Source organism: Schistocerca nitens, chromosome 3 (assembly GCF_023898315.1).
Source record: "Schistocerca nitens isolate TAMUIC-IGC-003100 chromosome 3, iqSchNite1.1, whole genome shotgun sequence".
Lineage (NCBI taxonomy): Eukaryota > Metazoa > Arthropoda > Insecta > Orthoptera > Acrididae > Schistocerca > Schistocerca nitens.
The window spans coordinates 34,651,122-34,673,349 of NC_064616.1; the positions used below are offsets into that span (position 1 = coordinate 34,651,122).

General features: G+C 40.0%; 1 protein-coding gene across 5 annotated transcripts in view; it reads right to left on the reverse strand.

The window, feature by feature from the left end:
* The window catches only part of LOC126247978 (protein Aster-B-like), a 224,423-nt gene that overhangs the window by 27,843 nt on the left and 174,352 nt on the right, over positions 1-22,228 (reverse strand). For all 5 annotated transcript variants that reach the window (XM_049948546.1, XM_049948544.1, XM_049948545.1 and 2 more), the window contains 3 exons: positions 18,290-18,439; positions 18,081-18,202; positions 5,194-5,386 (listed from right to left, as the gene is read on the reverse strand). In XM_049948546.1, coding sequence (XP_049804503.1) covers positions 5,194-5,386; positions 18,081-18,202; positions 18,290-18,439 — 465 coding nt within the window. The remainder of the gene's footprint in view (positions 1-5,193; positions 5,387-18,080; positions 18,203-18,289; positions 18,440-22,228) is intronic.

Below are 22,228 nucleotides of genomic sequence, written 5' to 3' on the forward strand. Positions count from 1 at the left end.
GAGAATACACCAAAAGAAACACAAAGTCAAAATTTTAGCTACCGAGGCATACTGCGAGTAGATATAAGGTTGAAATTTGCCAAATTCCTAGCTCATCAGGTGGCTGGAGAATTGTGCACCGCTCCCATACATACAGCATATAGCGCACACACAACACGGTGGGCAGCACATTAGTAAACAGATAACATGGCAAACAGCAATCTTAATTTGTAAAGCAAATTTCAGCTTCCACTGATTGTTTCTTTGACACGACTGTTCACGGTTACTTTTCACTCAAATTTTCAACTAATTTAAGATCCATAAAGTTTAGCAGTAGCCTTTGTGGTATCACTAAGTGTTAACAATGGAGATAAAACTGAATTAATTTTCTTTGTTAGTTCTTGGCTTACGATTAATAATAGCATCTGTCTTTGTGCAGATTCCAGAGTTTCACATTTGTGTGGAATCCAATTAATGTTTTCAGCTTTGCAAAGATAAAATATGAAGAACGTAGTATGCAATTGAAATCACATATTTCTCCTAAAGACCTACAAGTGTGTTATTTGTTAGTTAATTTCTTGGACATTCATTTCAATGATGTAGATGTTTCATTAAAAGTTCTGAAAACATTTGATGAAATTGGAAATAATGATGACAATTCTGTGAATGGTGGTTTGAACAATTGTTGTGCTAATTTAAGTACAGAACAAAAACAGAGTACCTTCCAAGCCCAACGAAAACATGTACAGTAATAGCTTTCAGTGACAAAGAAAATGCTGTAAATTTTTTGGTTGAAGAATGAGGGGGTAAAACACTTAAACTTAAGCAGTTGCAAAGCTGGTTTCATTTTATGAACTCTGAACATGAATTATGTAAATGGAAGAATGATTTACATAAAGTATGAAATATGCACCAAAATGAAACTCATGAAGCGTGAAAGAAAAATTATTTGAAAGCTTTAGAACTGCTCATAAGAATCAGTGCACTGTTACAGCGGGAGATCTATGAGACTGGTTGATCTGAATTGCAAGTGAGATGAAAATTACTGATTTCCAGACTTCTCTGACCTGATTAAATAGATTCAGGAAATTATACCGGAAAGGAAGTTGCAAGATTACGAAGTTTACAAGAAGAAAATGTGTAAAGAAGATGTTATTAATAGGTAATACTACAGAGAAATTTGTAGCTCTTGTTATCACCTTAAAGCTGTGTATAAAGCCAGACAGTCAGGTTTCATGGATTAGTGTTTCTGCAACATATCTCTGCCTTCAGGAACATCAAGGAAAATTAGGATAAAATTTAAAATAAAATAAAATAAAAAATACAACAAAAGTCTTGTAACTGACATAGCAAAATCTGGGAAAATAGGAAAGACTAATTCATTGTTTTTGTTGGACTCTTCACCTGGACATAATGACACCTCCATCTTTAGAAGGACAATAAAAAGACTGTTAGTATAATTCATTTCCACCGAGAATTAATACTGTGATTCAGACCCTAAACAAAAAAATTTCAACAGTTTAAAGCATTTTTCAGATAATTGCTGGTCAACATAATTTCTGATAGCTCTTTGCCATTTCAGGTTTATCAGCAGAACAGTTTGTTAATCTGTCATTTCTGCAGTATCAGTTTGCATTACCACATTTTATGAATTTGAAGTGATTACTGTGAAGTACCTGAATGCATAAATTTTTCTTTTATCAGGTGTGCCTGGTGCAAGGAAAATGTTACTTTTCCTCATCCAATACACACAAACAAGGAACTGCTTCATTGTTACCACAATACACATTATTCAAAAATTATCATAAGAACTGTGCTACAGAAAATATTACAAAATTCAAGTCCAGACTGATGGGAGTCATCCGTAACGTAACATTATACACTGCCTCGATTTTCTTTCCTCTGTTAGTCACTTGTATAACAATTACATCTGCAACAGTCTAGCTGTTGCTATGAACTCCAAGTTATTCAATAAATTAGTGATACGAGAAATTTCTGGTATGGTTTAAGTGCTTAAAATTCACTTTGTGGTATGCGGTGCTATTTCCTCTTTTCATGGCTATGTTGGCTTATTCGCCGATTCAAGCACTAAGCAGGAAGGGCTGTACAATCCGCTGTCATAAGCAGTTCTTCATGCAGAAAAAAAATGAGTAACTTTCAACATTTTTAAAAAATACTTGCCTTAGCAGTTAAAATTTTGACAGTGCATTTCCTTACATGTATTTTATCTGCAAGAAAAATTTCAGGGTAGGTTTAGACATGTTGAATTGGACCATTTTCTTGTATCTGTCATAAAAACCTTAACCTGCACATATAAAACGTGAATTTAGCAGTTGAAATACTGAAGATTTTGTACATTGCTTCCTTGTGCACTGCTCCAAATTGTTTACATTCTCCACCTTACTCACTCCCACGAAGTTTTGGGACTGCAGCTGGATGACACCGACAGCTTGCCCCAATATTTCAGCCCTCAAGTGAGTGTTTTAGACTGGAGATTGCTAGTGCATGTCATTAACTTTATATCAAAAACTGGTGCAGAGACAGCTGTGCACAGGCAGCTGCCACACAAGTGCCCTCTGTCAAGTTTAGCACCCTCTTTGTATATTGCTCCATCTATGGCATGAGACGTGGGACCCATTCATTTCTTTAGTGTCTTCAGAAATAAAACATTTTATGCCTAATGACACATCTAGTGACAATTTTATTACTTTGATATCTGAATTAACTCTGTGAGCCTACAGCCTGACAGAGGACATACATGTAGTATCACCTTCAAGCATGAGCCTATGTGCCCTAAATGTACCAATATCCAAAGAGAATGCTAAGCTCAACGGTGGCATTCATGCAGCAGCTGTCTATGCTCTTGCATCTCCATGCCAATTTTTAGCGTAAAGTTAGTGATGTGCACTGCCTGAAGATGGCTCAATGGTTGTTGGCCGAAATATTGTGGCATGACATCGATGTCATCCAGCTGCAATTCTGAAACTTCAGAAAATACTCTTTATACTGGGAAAACTTCAAGACTCATGTGTCTTTCTCATTCAACACTATCAGTTCAAAGAATTCTGTAAACCATTAGGCTCTCATTCTCACATTCCAATCCAGGCAATTACTATCCATTGTTCATCTGAAAACACACTAACTCATCTGTGAGTAGTTTACTATATCCAAAATGTAGTAGATCACTTGTATTTTTCCAACTGACCATCTTAAGGTGATTCAATTATATTCCATGTGATACAATAAAAGCTAAAGTACAATAAAAAGTGTGCATGACTTAGGCTAAATTAACAAAAATGAAGTTATAACATGCAATGGCACAGAAAAAGAAATTAACTACCAAATTATCTTAATATTCCAACATGTTTCAGGCATATGTTTGAGATAGTATTATTTCTTCTTCCAGTACTTCAGCTGACAACCGTAAGCCAGCTTCAAAATGGATCACTAGTAGAATTTCAACCAAAAATGTGTGTTTACTCCACAGTATTGTGTCAAATGGTTTAAATTCTGCCAGAAAATCACCTTGAGGATAGCTATAAGGTTGTCACCCAAAATACCAGAAGAAGAATGAAAACTATCCTGGATGTACATCCAAAAGATGGTGGAATATTCTATCCACTCAGAAAATTTCAAGAAACAAATTATCTTAAGTCCACATAAAAGCAGCAAATTCATGTAAGAGCAAAGACAATACAAATTTACATAAAAAATAATGGAATTTCTTTCACAGGTCAAAGCAATTTAGAAGAAATGTAGATGAATACTGAACATGCTCATACAAGTGGGTACCCAAAAAAACCAGAACAACATTGCCAAGAGCGGAGCTTGTGTAGTACACATTTCTGCCGCTAGGCATGTGTAGCGCAACTCACTGCCAGTTCAGTGCTGCCCGTGTTGTCGACCTGACTTATTCTGTTCATCTGTAGTAATTTTTCTGCTAGCACTGTTTTGTTCTTGTTTCGTTTTTTATTATGGCAAGTTTAAGTGAACAATGTGTAGCTAAGAAATTTTGTTTTTTACTCAGTAAAAATGCTGCTGAAATTGTTTTAATGTTGAAAACAGCTTACCAATACGACACTATGGGAAAAACTCCAATGTACAAGTGGTTTGCTTAATTTTAAAAAAATGTCAACATGTCAATTTATAACAAACTTCATTCTGAACATCCATAAACTGCCTGAATTAACAAAAATATTAAAAAAATTCGAGAGCCTGTGCTCACAGATTGTCAAAAGACAATTGATCAATTGTCAGAGATTAGTGGGTTATGTACTTTGAAACAACAGACAAACTGATCCAGATTTTTAGTCACAGGTCATGGTGATGAGTCATGGTGCTATGGTTATGACCCAGAAACTGTCCAACAAGTGAAAACGTCATTGTCACCCGTCTACAAAAATGCCGTCAAGTCAAATCAAACATCAAAACAATGCCAATTTGCTTTTTCGATGGCAACACATAGTTCAGTCAGAGTTTTCCCCCCAGATCAGACAATCAAAAATGGTTCAAATGGCTCTGAGCACTATGGGACTCAACTGCTGAGGTCATTAGTTCCCTAGAACTTAGAACTAGTTAAACCTAACTAACCTAAGGACATCACAAACATCCATGCCCGAGGCAGGATTCGAACCTGCGACCGTAGCGGTCTTGCGGTTCCAGACTGCAGTGCCTTTAACCGCACGGCCACTTCGGCCGGCATCAGACAATCAATCAAACCTTTTATTTGGAAATTTTGAGAAGACTGCACAACAGTGCTTGTCAAAAAAGATTCAATTTGTGGCAGGCAGGAGACTGGGTCTTCCATCACGACAACACACCCACACACACACCCATCTCTGTTAGATATATTGGCTAAAAATGGCATGGTTCCACTGCCCCACACCTTCCTTGCCTGACATGGCTCCATGTGACATTTTCTTATTTCCACGCATAAAAAAAGGTATGAAAGAACATCAATTTGACAACACTGAAGAAGTCACGAAAAAAATCGAGGGAGGAGCTCTCGGCCATTTCTAAAGATGACTACAAAAAAGTTTTTGAACAGTGGAGGCGCCAGTGGAGCAAACAAATTAGTTTTAATGGAGGGTATTTTGAAGGGGATAAGGTTGTTTTGTAAACAATTTGAAAATATATAGCTTTTAAAAAATAGTTCCAGTTCTTTTTGGGTAACCCCTGGTACAAAACCAGAAAATAAGTATGACAATATTTTACCTTTCACAAAGCCCCACACATTTCTCTTGTACTTCAACTGTGCAAACACGGTAAAACAAGATTCATTTTCACCAGTACGTGTTAAGCAGTAGTGCATGTTGACACCGAAGGAATCTGCATAGGGTATCCCAGCATTTGAAGATTCAATGTCAATTGAATATAGTTCACCTGGCTTACTGCATTTCCTCATCATCTGAAATAAACAAAGTTCAAAATGATCCTACTTTCAACAATATGTATAGCAGTGTCACAAATTTGCAAGCAAAATACTTTGTTAGAAAAATCAAAATAATCTCTATACTTGGTGACATACAAAATTCAAGCAATCTGGAGAAATAATGGGAGTGACTGACTGACTGAATGTAACAGTAATAACAAAATCACTACAAAAATGTTTGTTAACTATGCCTAAACACCAGGCAAGGAAGAGAGACACTTGTTTATCATGTGGATCCTACCACAATCATACTGCAAACATCTTGAACCAGATGTGAGAGAGTTCCCATTTAAGTGGCAGCATTGGTGCTCATGCACTTGTGTGCACACCTCTACATGCACATATAAGGGAACTTTGGAGGAAAAATTAAACACTCAGACTCTAAAAACATTAGGAAGATGCAGCACGTGAGCAAGGAGCCACACTCCTGGGATACAATGCGTAAGAATTTGTAATAAAAATACCCATTAAAAAACTGATCTATCTATCTCTCTGTCTATCTATCTCTCTGTCTCTCTCTCTCTCTCTCTCTCTCTCTATCTATCTATCTCTCACTCACTTGCGCGCCCGCACACACACACACACACACACACACACACACACACACACACACACACACACACACACGAGAGCATGAATTTATTCAAGAAATATTATGAATGGATATTTCCCCATTGTATGAAGCGCCTTCCAAGAGCTATGTATGTGGTAGAAAGAGTATGAAACAATGTCTTCATTCTCTGAGCAATATAGGAAAAAAAAATCTTTTATGAGGGAAGTGTTGCTGATATCTCATAGAAATTGCCTGCCATGAGTCACCACTCACATGGTTCACCTGACCACCTCTATTATTTGCGAGCACCTGGGTAAAGGCCTAATGCGGTATCAAGTATCGATACCAGACTACCGTCATATCACAGTTGGCAATGGAATTGCAAATTTCTGTCCAACACTGATAGTGGCCATGTGGGATCCAGTGGACCCAACAGAGTACACCTGCTGAAACACGCCTCCAGAGGCTCTAGACTACGAGCGCCCTCTGCCACTGCAATATAGGATGGTTAGTGGCAACCTCTCAATATACCTGCACTGGAAGCCACATCATGTAACGCTACACAGACACAGTACAGTTGCAGCTCCATCACCGTAGTTCATGCTTAGTAAAGCGATGGTCTTTCTTGTTGACACTGATGAGGTAGACTCTGTTTCTTGCTGTATTATTTGTAACAAGTCTTCGTTCACTTGGATATATACAAGTTAAATAAATCGCCTGTTTATTGTGATATCTTGTTCATTAATCATTTCTGTTCCAGTCCAGCTTTCCTAAGGTGACAGTTGCCAAACCACTCTGCAGCCCACCTCATCTTATCGATGTGTACGAAGTTGCACATAACAAACTCTGGCAATAAGTTCTACTGCCTACATGTGGCTGTCATCAAATTGCTTACTTCCCGTTCTGTCATCTTTTTGTCTGGTTTTTGCTGTTCTTGTTTATTCAGTGTTTGCCTTGCTTGTGCTCTTTATGTTCTAGGTTCCGCTGTTGCTGCTTTTGCAAACCCCTTTTCGCTTTCTCTCTGTTATTTTTGCCTTTTGCTTTTTTATTTCTGCTTTGCGCTTCATCTTGTCCAGAATACCTTGCACAGTTCAAAATGCACATCGCAACAAATCACATACAAGGTACTGACAAATCATCTTATTTCTTGGCCATGGCAGTAGTGACTGTTTATTATCTGTGTGCCAAATTGTTTCCCACATCCTGCCCTGAACTATTATCATACGAGGACTTTCTGCAGGTGCTTACAAAGTATTATGAGGACATGGTATAAGTGGTCACTGCCCTTTACAAATTCCTTAGCTTATGTAAGTAACAAGGTGAAAGATACTGTCAGTGTGTGACCGAACTACATGGCCTTACTACGCAGTGTAGATTCAAATGTGACTGTGGCAACTATTTCAGTGATACAATGGTTTGTGATGCCATCACACATGACATAGCTGACTCTCAAATTCGGAAACAGACTGTTAGTTCAACAGTTTCTGGACTATCAGGATTTCTGTGAAAGTGCAGCAGACAGTTTTGAGTTAGCATCTATCTGTTTTGTAGATAGCCTTGACAAACAGGCCTCACTGCCGGGTCCACAGATTGTGGTCGTGCGGTAGCGTTCTCGCTTCCCACGCCCGGGTTCCAGGGTTTGATTCCCGGCGGGGTCAGGGATTCTCTCTGCCTCGTGATGAGTGGGTGTTGTGTGCTGTCCTTAGGTTAGTGAGGTTTAAGTAGTTCTAAGTCCTAGGGAACTGATGACCATAGATGTTAAGTCCCATAGTGCTCAGAGCCATTTGAACCTCACCGCCGGCTTGCAAGCAGTGGCCCAGCCGACCACAGCCATAGTTCTTACATCAACAGGTTTAGTGTCCGACACAAGGTGTGAAGTCGTGCCCTCACTGTAATACAACACATGCTCACCAATATTGCCCCTCACGTGCAATTACTTGCCTTTTTTTTTTTTTTTTTTTTTTTTTTTTTTTTTTTTTTTTTTTTGCATAAGGCACCCCCTCTACAACTCCTTCGTGCAAATCTAATTCACAAACAGCGTGTAGTGGGTTTTCCAGGCCCCACAATGTGATTAATACAAAACAACAGTGTAACAGGCATTCAGGAAAGACTCCCAACTCATCTGCAGTGCTACGTGAAGACAACACACTTATTGTGCCTTTTACTATTGCTTGACACTCAGTCCATCTGCAACTTGACATTGGAGCTTCAGTGACTTTGCTGAACCATAGCACTTAAGAATTGCTTTGCAAACCTACGTTGTGAACACTGTGCCATATGCTAATGGCATGCAACGACTAAGACATTCCAAAATTTGATGAAGACAGTGACATTTACAGTGCTTTCCTCCCGAGACAGTGCTAATGTTTTTGGTCTACACTCTTTTGATTTGTTTGGGTTAAGCATTTAGGTCAATGTACTTTCTGTTTCTTCCTATGATCCTTGGGTGCAGAATTTCAGGATCTGTTTTCTGGAGGTTTAGACAAAGCCAATAATTTTGTTTCCAATGTCACAATGAAGTACAATGCACAGCCATGTTCTGTTAGAACTCATCCTGTTGCTCATGCTTTTCAAGAATAGGTGGCTCACGATTTTACTGCTTTGCAAGAAAGTGGGGTTGTCACACCCACTACTGTCAGCCAGTGGGCGTCCCTTCTTGTTGTTCTAAAGAAGACGTCTGCAGACTCAGACTGTGTGGCAATTTTAAGAAAACTGTGAATCCTCGGTCAGTCATTGACAGATAGCCCTTGTTGCACCTGGAAGAACTGATGGATAAATTGGGTGCTGGTCGTTGCTTTTTCAAAACTGATTTGTGCGATGCTTACTTGCAAATCCCTTTGGATGAGCAGTTGCAACAGGTCTTTGTCATTAACACTCATCTGTGTCTCTTCAAATTTTTTGAGATTGATGTTTGGCAGGGTTACTGCACCAGTCATATTTCAGTGCTTTCTTGAGCAGCTGGCTGCTAAACTCCCTTTTTGATCAAATTATTTAGATAGTATTGTCGTTTCAGGTTGCATTCCTGAAGAATACATTAGCAATCTTCACACTCTGTTTCAAGTGTTATCTGCAGCTGGCCTTAAATGTAACAGATGCAAATGTGTGTTTTCTCAACCAAACTTGAGTACTTACAACGTGTTCACTCATTGCAATCACGTTTGCTTCCTATATGTGACCTTCCACCCCCGTGCAATGTGTGGGAATCACAATCTGTGTTAGGAAAGCTCACGTATTGCATTCAATTTATTCCTAACACTATTCAAACTGTGGTTCCCACTTGCATTGCTTGCACAGGAATAATGTTTTTGTCAGGTCACAAGAGTGTCAGTCCAATTTCCAGAAGTTGAAACATATTTTTCTTAGTGGTAGATGCCTTGTTCATTTTGATGCAGCTGAATTTGTGGTCTTGGCTGCGGATGCTTCCTCTTACAGCATCGGTGCAGTTTTGTCGCATAAATTCGGTTCTATTAACAGGCTGACTGTCTTTGCTTCAAATGTGTTGAACAAAACATTATTCGCTAATTGAAAAGGAGGCTCTCGCAATTGTCTATGGTGTCACTAAGTTTCACCAGTACCTTTTTAGCACAGAAAATTTTACTTGGTGACTAACTATAAACCTCTAAAATCTTTGTTTAGTCCATCTCAGCCAGTCCCAACTCGCACAACAAAGAAGCTGCAATGATGGGCTCTTCTCTTGTCCAGTTATCAATACGAGATTATGTATTGGCCCAATTCTAAGAATGCCAATGCAGATGTTCGTTCTTGCCTCCCATGTTCGCCCAGATTCTATATTGAACGAGTTATTTGCTTTTTGCTGCTGTAGTGATGCCACCGTTTCAGCTCCTATCTCCCCATTGCCACCTGCATGTAGCCCTCCAACCCCCCCCCCCCCCCCCAATTGTTGTTTTCTCATGTTTTGCATAGCTTTCTGTTTGATTGTTGGAAAATTCCCCATGCTACAGTAGTGGATCCTCATTTGGAGATTCTGTTGCATTACATCCGGACTGGTTGGCTGCATTCAGCCAGACAGATTCATGGATCTGAGGTTCGCCAATATTTTGCCCATCGGCATGCCCTTGCAATTCACCAATCTATCATTTTTCTTTGCCCAGTTTTTCAGCTGGTATTCACAGGGCAAGCCCCCCCCCCTCCCCCCCAAATTGTTGTTTGCTCATCTACACTACACAGTGCTGCTGAGGAGGTTTGGGGGCAGCAGGAGGACGTGGTATCATTTATCGATACAACCCTACCAAAGCATCACAGATGGCAATGAAATTGTAAATTTCCATACAATGCCAACAGCAGACATGTGGGATCTGGTGGAACCAATGGAGCACACCCACTGAGCCACACCTCCATGAGCACCCTCTGCTGCCACAACATAAGACAGCTGGTGGCGACCTCTCAACCCACTTGCATTTAGAGCCATACTGCCATATGACGGTATGCAGATGCCATCTAGTCATGGATCCAATGCCATAGTTCATGCTTAGTACAGTGAGACTCTTCCTTGTTGACAATGATGAGCTGGTCTCTGTTTCTTGCTGCATTATTTGTATTGATTCTGTGTTCACTTGGAGAAATGCAAGTTAAGAAAATCTTCTGTTTATTGTGATATCTTGTTTGCTAATCATTTCTGCTCCTGTCCAGATTTCCTATGATGACAGTTGCCACACCACCCTCTCCTTACCATTGTGTATGAACTCGTACATAATGAACACTGTTTACAAAAGTACAAAGTTACACAAATTATCCTAGACAGACTAAAAAGAATAAATCAGTCAATTTCATTTATCATCCTATTTCCTGTCATTTCAGTTAATGTACAGGGTGTCCATAATTAAAGTTCCAGTTTCAAAATCCTGCAGAGAAAGAGATCCCCTGCTCAGAATGATATCAAATTGTGTGTGTGTGTGTGTGTGTGTGTGTGTGTGTGTGTGTGCGTGTGTGTGTGCGCGCGCAGACGCAAGGTTATCAGCGATCTTACACCTTTTAAAAGAAACAAATGTGGATAAAATGGGTAAATTGTTGTCACAAGGTGAGAAGGAAACTCGCTCACTCCCACCTCACTCGTGATGTCGCTCACAATCACTATTTCATATGCTTGTCAAATTTGAACATATTATTTATTCAGGGTAAAGCATAATGGTACAAAATAAAATTCAATGAAAATTTTACTGACCAATGCCGCTGTAAGCATCTTTACATAAATAAGGTCGGCTACAAATGACAGATGAACTGCAATACAATGTCTATGATTTGAGTTGCACATTACACCATTTGTAATATTCAATGCACATGACTGCACAAGTTTGGCAGCCAACAGTTGTGGCACTGTTAGTTAGGTAAGCCCATTCACCACAGCAAGGTTCTACCACATTGAATGGGAAAAATCAGTTTTTAATTGTCCTAAGGTCAAGAACGATACAAAAAAATCAAAACAAGAAAAGCGAAACAATATCGGTTTCTAATTGTTGTAAGACTGATGCAAGACATGTTCAATATGCTGTCCACCATTTTCTGCCACATGGTGAAATCGAGGAACAGCAAGTACCAAAAGAGATCAGAGTGTCTTAGGAGTGACATTCAAAATGTGTTGCACAATGTGTGTCTTACATTAGCAGTTGGAGCAACGAACACATCATCCTTCAGGCACATGCACAGCCAGAAGTCACATGGATTAAGATCAGGTGCTCTGGACAGCCAGGCTGTAGAGAAATCACGGTGGATAATACTAGCATTTCCAACATGCCTCTTTAGCAGCTGCTTCACTGGCTGTACAGTGTGCAGATACACACATCAAAAAAAGTTTTTCATCACCTCGGTTCCGAGAGTTCAGGAACCTGTTCACAAAATTGGAATAGAGATCAACATAAACGTCATTTCCACCCTTTTTATTGCTCATGAAAACCACACATTGCATGTTGTACCACCATACAGTGGGACCTTCAGAGCTGGTGGTCCAGATTGCTGTACACACCGCTACCTTTAGTACCCAATAGCACGTCCTCTTGCATTGATGCATGCCTGTATTCGTCATGGCATACTATCCAAACCTTCACCGAGGCACTGTTGGCCCAGACTGTCACACTCCTAAACAGCAATTCAGCGTAGGTCCCTCAGAGTGGTTGGTGGGTCACATCGTCCATAAACAGCCCTTTTCAATCTATCCCAGGCATGTTCGATAGGGTTCATGTCTGTAGAACATGCTGGCCACTCTAGTCGAGCAATGCCATTATCCTAAAGGAAGTCATTCACAAGATGTGCATGATGGGGGAGCGAGTCATCATCCATGAAGAGACAGACTTCGCCAATATGCTGCTGATATGGTTTCACTATCGGTTGGACACACACTTGCTAGGTGGTAGCCTTTAAATCGGCCGCGGTCCATTAGTATATGTCGGACCCACGTGTCGCCACTGTCAGTGATCGCAGACCGAGCACTGCCACACGGCAGGTCTAGAGAAACGTCCTTGCACTCGCCCCAGTTGTACAGCCGACGTTGCTAGGAATGGTTCACTGACAATTACGCTCTCATTTGCCGAGACGATAGTTAGCATAGCCTTCAGCTACGTCATTTTCTACGACCTAGCAAGGCGCCATTACCAGTTAATATTGAAATTATACTTTTGTACCGTCAAGAGCGATGTACACCGATTATGGATTAAAGTTAAGTATTCCAAGAACTACGTTCTTTTCTTATTAGACTCAACTCCTTTACTTGTTCCAGACCTCACGCCAGTCTGCGTGTAATTAAACGCGTGCATTTCGGCCTCCTCTAGCAACATGGTGTTGGCTCTTCTGCCAACACAGTATATTGTACAGCTGTTACGGTGCCTTCCATGACCACCAGCAGTATACATCGGCCCCACATAATGCCACCACAAAACAGCAGGGAACCTCCACATTGCTGCACTCAATGGACAGTGTGTCTAAGGCTTTCAGTCTGACCGGGTTGCCTCCAAATACATCTCTGACGATTGTCTGATTGAAGGCATATGTGACACTCACTGGTGAAGAGAACGTGATGCCAATCCTGAGCAGTACATTCAGCATGTTGTTGTGCCCATCTGTACTGCATTGCATAGTGTCATGGTTGCAAAGATGGACCTCGCAATGGATGTCAGGAGTGAAGTTGTGCATCATGCAGCCTATTGCGCACAGTCTGAGTCATACCACAACATGCTTCACAAAAAGCATTATTCAACATTGTGGTGTTGCTGTCAGGGCTCCTCCGACCCATAATCCGTAGGTAGCAGTCATCTACTGCTGTAGCAGCCATTGGGCAGCCTGACCGAGGCAAGTCATCGACAGTTCCTGTCTCTCTGTATCTCTTCCATGTCCGAACCACAACACTTTGGCTCACTCCGAGATGCCTGGACACTTCCCTTGTTGAGAGCCCTTCCTGGCACAAACTAACAACGCGGACATGATCGAAACACGGTATTGACCGTCTAGACACGGTTGAACTACAGTCAAAATGAGCTGTGTACCTCATTCCTGGTGGAATGACAAACTGATCGGCTGTCGGACCCCGTCCGTCTAACAGGCGCTGCTCATGCATGGTTGTTTAAATCTTTGGCCAGGTTTAGTGATATCTCTAAACAGTCAAAGGGACCATGTGATACAATATCCACAGCCAACGTCTATCTTAGGAGTTCTGGGTACCTGGCTGAGGCAAAACGTTTTTTGATGTGTGTATATGCCATTTTGCATAAAAATAATCCTACCCACACATCCATACTGTTGAAGGATTGGAATGATGATGGTGCACAAAAGACTCTCATAGTATTTACCAGTGACTGTACAGGTAACACAGGTAACACTCATTCCCCTAAAAAATTACAACCCTATGATAAATGATGCTATCAACTCACACCACACTGTTACCTTCACAGAATGAAGTGGTACAGGCTGGTGTGTGTGTGTGTGTGTGTGTGTGTGTGTGTGTGTGTGTGTGTGTTTTTCCCATTGTCCACATTGGGCGGTTGTTTATCGATAGTAATACAGGAGGTTTCATAGGATTTTACACACTCAGGGTGTATACGTGGATGCAGAAAAAAAATTCCCGGATTTTTCCCGGAATTCCCGGTTAAAAGTACATTTCCTCCCGCATGAAGTGAGAGGATCCTTTTCCTCAGAATTGTGAAACTTATCAGTCTTTTGAATGGTTATGGTTTTATACATGGGTGTAGAATTTCCTGGCACTTTAGAAAACAAAACTCAGGGAACCAAACAGGTTTTGGGAAGATGTCTGACGCGCAGCAACTTTTACACAGCACATTTTCATATTACAAAAGTATAAATTCGAATTCTACCAAAAACTGCATGTTACTTTCCGAAGCATTGAAATCGTGATTGCGATGCGCTTTTGTAAGCCAGTCATAGCTCACGTCACGTGATCTCGCCAGCTGATGACAGACGATATTCAGAACATAGGACACGTGATGCACTCAGCCAAAAGCAACATCACTGTTAGGTAACGCGAACACACTAATAGGGAAAGTTAATGGTTTAAATTAATATATGTAGTGTTGCTACAAGAAAAGAAAAGCTTTCACATATAATATTGCCCCTTTTTGTGCGTGATACACTTTAAGATACATCACACAAATTGCCAGTAAAATGTTTAAGAACGACATAAATGTTAGATCTTCTGGGCTCGAAATTATTCTAAATCATCGTACTCAAAGATTTGATTTTTAAACGAAGAGTCAAAAGCTCTGGGATTTATGAAATCCATCGTACATTCTCGCACATAGGTCTTATTGCGTAAAAGGAAATATACTTTGAAAGTAACGCTTCTCAAACCACCATTCGCAATATTTTCCCGCGACCTGTTAGAAACAGGTTCATTTCAGCACTTGCCAGAGGGCACCTGATAACAAGCGTCTTACATAACGTCATAAAAGAAACTAGACAGAAGATACTCAAAGAGCACGGTTATTTCGTGAACCATACTAAAATGCATAATTTGGCTTAAAGTGCACATTCGTATGTCCAGATTTGGATGTAAATATTCTTGGAGTACCAGTACTGTATTATCTCATGTTTGGTTCTTTATTATGGCATAATGCCATACGTTCTAGAAGATGAAAACATGCACCTGAAATGCAGTGTAAAAAGTTGAAAATAGCCAATAGTGTGGAATTAAACACTCCGTTTCAAATAAATTGGCTGGTTCAGAGGAAAAGATTAATAAAAACCAAATTTCTTTAGCAAATCGACAAAAATAACTTCATTGTTCTGCAATACGATTAATGCTAGACTGTCAGAATGGGGATATAAAATAAAATCTGAAACTAATAATATATTTAAGCCTTCCATAATTATGTAATTCACCTGATAGCTCCCGGTCACAGAAATCAGTTTTGTTTTCATTTGACGTAAAAGCAATAAACGAAACGGAAACAGCAAAATCACTAAATGTAAACACGGGTCACGTGAGACTACCCACTTCCCCATTAAAACTTAAGATTGCTCTGTAGATCTGCACCGGATCTACGATATTTCTGAACCGGGGCAATACTAGATAGTGGCGCCCCCCTCCCTCGAGCGTTTTAGGTAGGACACCAAAAATTAAAAAAAAAATCTACTTTTCAAAAAATGACCATTTTGCAGCGCACATCTTTCTGAAGAGTCTGATACATAAAATATATGTGTTTGAGGAAATGTAAGACATATTGTTTGGTCTTAAATGTGCCGAAGTGCAGCTCCACGCCTGTTCACACAGCATTCTATTGCACGTCACTGTATTTCGTTCTGTGGAACTCAAACATGTAACATTTTGTAATGGGTGCCATCAAACTATATTCAGGACAGTAGAAATTAAAATTTCCTGTGGTGCCTCTCCTGCTCCCAATCAGCCGGTTTGACAATCTGCCCCTGTTTAAAAAAAAAAAAACTCACAATAAATACTGGATGGGATTATTTGTAACCGGGAGAACAGTAACTCTTCAGAAAATTTGCACTCTTTATTGCCTGTTAGCTAATAACTTTATGTTTTGTGTGACATAAAATTAAATATAGGATACATAAAACCAGTAAAGACAATAGACAAGCAAGACAGTACACATATCTTCAGTCCTTAAGTCCTTGCATTGTTTTTCTCACCAACCTTAGTACAGATTTACATGGCGTGTTTTCCATTTCGGTAAGAATCTATTAGCTCATCAAAGTTCGTCAAACGTTTTGCTACATGAAAAAATCAAATGTTGTCTAATACTGAAAATGCTGTTAATACGAATAGAACCCAAGGCTGATGTGTTTTCGATCTGATTACGTGTATTTTGTCACGAAATAAGCCTGCCTAATATTGCAGCAGTTGCAACACACACCAAATAAACGACACTGTTTTGGCACAAATGGTAATTTTTATAACACGTCAATATAATCACGAAGTACCAATATTAAATGCCTATTAGGCCTACTACAAGCAAAAAGTTTCATGTTAAGAAATAGTTTCACATTTCATTCATACGCTCTAGCTTCTGAAGCAGTAGTACGAAATTTTTATATAAATTTAGAGTAGTCATATTCTTCCATAATTTGTGTGATGTCCCCATTTCTTCTCCTTCCTCGTTCTAACAAACAATCTTGTCATCACCAATTCTGTAACTATTCTTGCCATGGTTAAAACTTATTCTCCGATTAACTTGACTAACCCTGCCACAATCACCGTTTTAGTTACGGTATCCCACATTTTTTCTCCGGTTAGGCGTTATTAGGTGTTCGTACAATGCGTTTTCGGTGCTGCTCCTACAACAGTACTTTAGCGGCTGCTAGCCGGGGAGTGTACAACTGGCCCTTACCCAGTGTAGCGTTCTAGCAAAAAAGCGGGCGAAGGTACTACTCATACGCAACTCAACTGCGCATGCGCAAGAGCTCGCTCGCAACTGCTCAAATGAATCTACTGTAACCAGTTGTGACTTCACGCTCGTCGGAGGCAATTTGCTGTTATGAAGCATTGCATAGTCTTCCTAAAGCCGTTGACACATTTTGCTGTTGGCAGACGCTTGTGTGAGCACTGTGTTTTGTAGCTGTATATGGCGAATTTCCATGGGATCTTAGTTTTCTTTTCTTTTTTTTCTCTCTCTTTCACGTTTTATTGCTGCAGTATTATTCTGCAGTAACAAAATACAGTAATATCTTAGTTAGAGTATTGGTTCTTACCAGTCAATGTTACAAAAATTTAACTGAAACTAAAACAATGAAAAATTCCCGGAATTCTAAAAAAATCCCGGGTTTTTCCCGGTTTTCTCCCAGATGAAAAAATTCCCGGGTTTTTCCCGGATCTCCCGGTTGTCCTGGGTCGTATACACCCTGACACTGTGTGCGCAGGCATATCCAACATTTGGCTATGCCACATGCAATGCATGTTTGCACACCTCTGCTTGACCCCTCCTGCAATGCTGTGGCCACATCTTTGACAGAAGTTGGATCAACTGCTTTCCTCCCTCTGTCACATTGTCCTTCAAATGAACCTGTCCTTTCTAATTTTGTAACCATTTTCTCCAGATCCTTAGCAGACATCACACCAATTACTTTTTCTCAGATTCTTGAGTGTCCAAAACTTTTGCAGGGCTACTGGCGCACAGTTACCATTCTTGTAAAAGAGCTTCACCAGCAGCACTTGATCCTTCATGGAGACAGTCATGCTGGGCATCTCAGATACAACCTGAGGAACAGCCATGTACCACTTAATCTGCTGGTGTACACAGTCTGACATTTACAGTGCCATTTATTGGGCAAAGCTTCATTAATCTTTTTTCCCCTCCATGACAATTCCCCAGGCACCAATAACATGCTGTTCTAATTTGTCATCATTCTGAGTAGTGGTTCTCTTTCTACAGTGTTTTGAAACTCGAACTTTAATTATGGACACCCTGTATATAAAATAGTCACCCAATTTAAAAGTTTGTTTCAAGTCATGTAAGATAATTACTGATGTCTGTAACTTAAATATAGCAATTTTTCTCTGTTTTCCAATCAAATTTGTTATTAAAATTGCCTCAGTTGATAACAAACATTCAAATGCATTACAGGGATCACAGTGGTTCTAATTTTGCCCTTCACTGACAGTATTTCCTAATTCTATGGATTAGGAAGTATTATTACCTGATTTTCAGTGACCTGAGAAGTTTTAGGACCCATTGACTGTGACAGAGACACAGTCATAGAAATTGTCCGGTGTTTCATTCCAGTTTCAGAATCGGCTTGCCAAGGGGCTAATACAATATCTGTAAAACAAATTAAGAATTTGCTGACTGAATAACAGTTCATTGTAATTCTTCATATCAATACATATCCACAAATCAATGTCACACCTGTGGTTTTCCGCTGAGTGTGGAAATCCAGAAGAAACTTCGAGCCAGTAAACAACAAAGTAAAGAGCTGATCAACATGGATAGGCAGAATTATCCTGACCAATCGGCGACCCTCATGAGGAGATGTGCAGACTGCAGCAGACTTTTTGTCTGAAACAAAAAGTAAATTTATAATACTCTTGTCATCATTTTTCATCTCACATAACAAGCATTTGGAATCTGAGATCATGAATTCTCAGTAGTGATGGCGATGTCTAAGTTCTTCAACAGGTTTTATACATTACCAGCAGAGACCAAGAGATACCTACTTACGATTAACAGCTTAAGAGAAAAAGTGATGCAAACTGAGCATCAATTAACATACAGTGATCTTTTTATATTAATTTGAAATGATGTTAAATGGAAGTTCTGTGTAGGCTTTACCGCTGCTGGTACAGTCCAAGTTACTGCACTCAATACTGTGTTGACTTCCTAATGCTAAAGGGCAGTATAAAAGGTATTAAAAATCTCCTTTGGAAGGAATTTCCTGATTCATTTATGATAGTTAAGAAATGAGAGGTGGAAGTTCAGCATACCATACTTCTCTTTAAGATGATACATGTGATGGAAGCCCCAAAACTGCATGTACAGATGAAAACACTGGGAAAGTGAACAATAATATTTTGGCTAATCACTGATTAAAGGTGTGTGAAAGAAACAGTTAACGCCACAGGTGCATCAGAGGAAAAAGTACAGTACAATGTGCATGAAGAAGTAACCATGAGAAAGCTCTGTGCAAGACCGCAGCAATGTATGCTGAATGCTGAGCAAGTGCAAATTCAATGTATTTTCCATGTCATTTTATTACTATGCATGAGACATAGGTCTGACATTTCAAGACAGAAGCAAAAGAACAATCAAAGAAGTGGCTGAAAGCCGAAAGCTGCATCAATTGTGGCAAAGATGATTCATCTGACAGCAGTATTATGGTCAGTGTTTTCTGGGATTTGAAGGGAATTTTTGCTATTGATTGCAAAAAGAAAAATGTAACTGACAAATAAAACACAGGTAAGAGGAAAAAGTCAGTTTTCTCATGTCAATTTACTTACCTACCAAGTTTAGTACCTCAGCATATTGATCTCGATAGCATGTGAGAGAAACCTTCTTTCAAACAGATGTAATACTCTGCCTGCCTGGAAACAGTGCCTCAAACATGTGATGTGGCTGCGATAGTTATTCACAGGTGCTCTATAAACCGTGCAACTGCATGGCAATAAGGCAGTCTCTGCTAACCTATAAAGCTGATTATCACCTGCCGTAAGATTAGCAGTATAACAATCCACTTCTTATCATGGAATTCTCTGGAATGCTTATTCGGACTCGCACATTTGCAGCTCTCGGTGACATTTGCTATTCAAATGGTTTTTGCTATGCAGCTTCACGAATCATATCACTCGCACCAAACTTGACAATAAAGGATTTACTTGTACGCATAAAGAATGTCAATTATTCACAGGTCTACAATAGATGGAACTTTGGAAACAGAAGATAACGTTGCCTCACTAGCATCAAACGCAACAGAATCAACTGATTACATTACTGCAGCAGCAGCGGACTCCAGTGGCCATACTGTCCCAGTTGCCCTAACTTCCTAGTTTCAAGGCATCAAATGAGTTTGTGGAAAATTATCAGCAACTGTTTCTGCTATGATGCAAGGCAAGTTGTGTCCTGGATTCAATGTGTTACAGTGCTTTACTTCTTTCCTCCTTTACTAAGTTAAACAAAATACTGCAGAACTTAAAGCCCATAAGTAGAACTGAGTAGCTTTCCTGTATCTGTAATTTGCTGACTAAACCATCAACAGCCAGAAAACTTACATAGTATCTATAAGCAAAAAAGTTAATCAATGTAAAAAGAAGTCTAGTCAATTGTATATGGCCTGAGCTTACAAGGTTGATCTCATCTGTGCAATTTTGCACGTGAATTGTTTGATGGCTTACATACTACATCACTTACTATGGTTATGACTGTTTAGCTCTCAGTCGGGGAGTTCGATGAAACACACTTTAGTCACACGCTCCTTCTCTTGGAGAAGTACTGCACTTAATTACATCATTTGAAACTGCTTCTTCTGTATAGCAAGTTTATGAGAATGATGTTATACTAGCTACCCTATCCAATATGGTTGACACTGTGATCAACTGTTGACAGGTGAACAAAATACACCTTTCTTTTCTCAGTACCCACCATCACACAGTATTCTGGCAACGTGTGGTAGGTTTAGACACAGATTAGCTCCAAGTACTTCCTACACCTCGAAAAGGGCTCTGGCACGAGTGACAGCCCGTCAAGGTTGCATTTATACCACAATGTTGTCAACATGCCCTAAGGCTTGTAATAATGTAAGTTCCTGCAGCAGGACACCAAGCTTTTCACTGCATATGGCACCTATGCACACTATCACATTGGTACCTGCACCTGACGGAAATCCAAGCTGATTACCATATTACTTGCCAAGGATCGGCAAGCACAGATTCACATAGCCACTGTGTCCCCAATAAATCTGTACACGTACCACAGAAACAGCTCAATGCCACATCAGTGACCACACTAGGAAGTAGCAGCTTATGGTTGGTGTAAAACAGCACTACAGAGCCATCTCAGGATGCAATTATAAAGGATAGTCATAAAATTTTAATTACTGATGTGAGAAAATCGCGCTGTGACTGTGAAACTTGGTGATAGTGTTATTTCTCCTTTACATGTGCACCCTTCACTCTGACATTTTTCTCCAAACTGCTTCTCACTGGTCTTCACCTTGGCAGCCTCTCCGAACATTGTCAGGAGATTTTGGTAGCACTCTCTCATGATAGTTCAACCATTACAAGCATAATCTATTAGCACCACACCACAGCAGATCCAAAAAACACCCACCGTCAACTCGCCCATTGGTGATTAACTTCTTTGCCTTTTCGGGATTTGTGAATCCCCAAGTTTCTGTAGCTCACTTTGTTCCTTAGTCTCGATGATACCACTATAGCCTGTGGTGATTAGGCAGCTAAAGAAGTCACCTGGATCAGCCTCACACAGGTGCAACATTTCCGCTGATGCCTCAGTTCGGCAGGCTTCTCAAACGAGTACGAACTGTCCTGGCAACCAGCGGGCAGCGACCTTCATCACATCGTGCTTTATGCAGACAACTGATGCACAATTGTTGATGGTGTTGGGACAGCAACCCGCCACAAATTTACTTTCAGTTCCTTTATACAACAGGTACCGTTACCGGTTTCGAATCGTTATGATTCATCTTCAGACGGTTTACGTGCTTTCCTTACAACATGTGGTGCGTTTTTTACAGATTAATTGCCCTAAAATATAAATAATACATAATTATAAGCACACCAAACAGATGGTTGCATTACAGATTTTTCATTGGATGTGACTTACGTGAAATGTCGGTTTGGAGGGTTTGTTTTAATAACATTCGTCCAACAGATGTGAATACATTCCCACTGCATTCTTATCGGCAATTAATCTGTAAAAAATGCACCACATGTTGTAGGGAAAGCATGTAAACCATCTGAAGATGAATCACAATGATTCGAAACTGGTAATGGTACCCTTCGAATAAAGGAACTGAAAGTAAATTTGTGGCTGGTTGGTATCACCATCAACATTTGTCTTTAAATAACAGCCACAGTCTCCAGCTATGTCATCATATGACAAAATTGCAAAATGCACAATTGATTTTCACTCATTCCACTGTTGCTGCCATTGTGATACGCCATTCTTCGAGTACTGGGGCTTTCACACTCCTTTTGCAGTTCCCAGGTCTCTTACACCGAGACTTGTCTCACCACAATGGAAGCATCACCACCACCTACCTACCACATCATATGACAGTGCAGAGTTGCTGTGCACCCATGCCAATTTGGCATAGACTGTTGCACTATCTTTCCA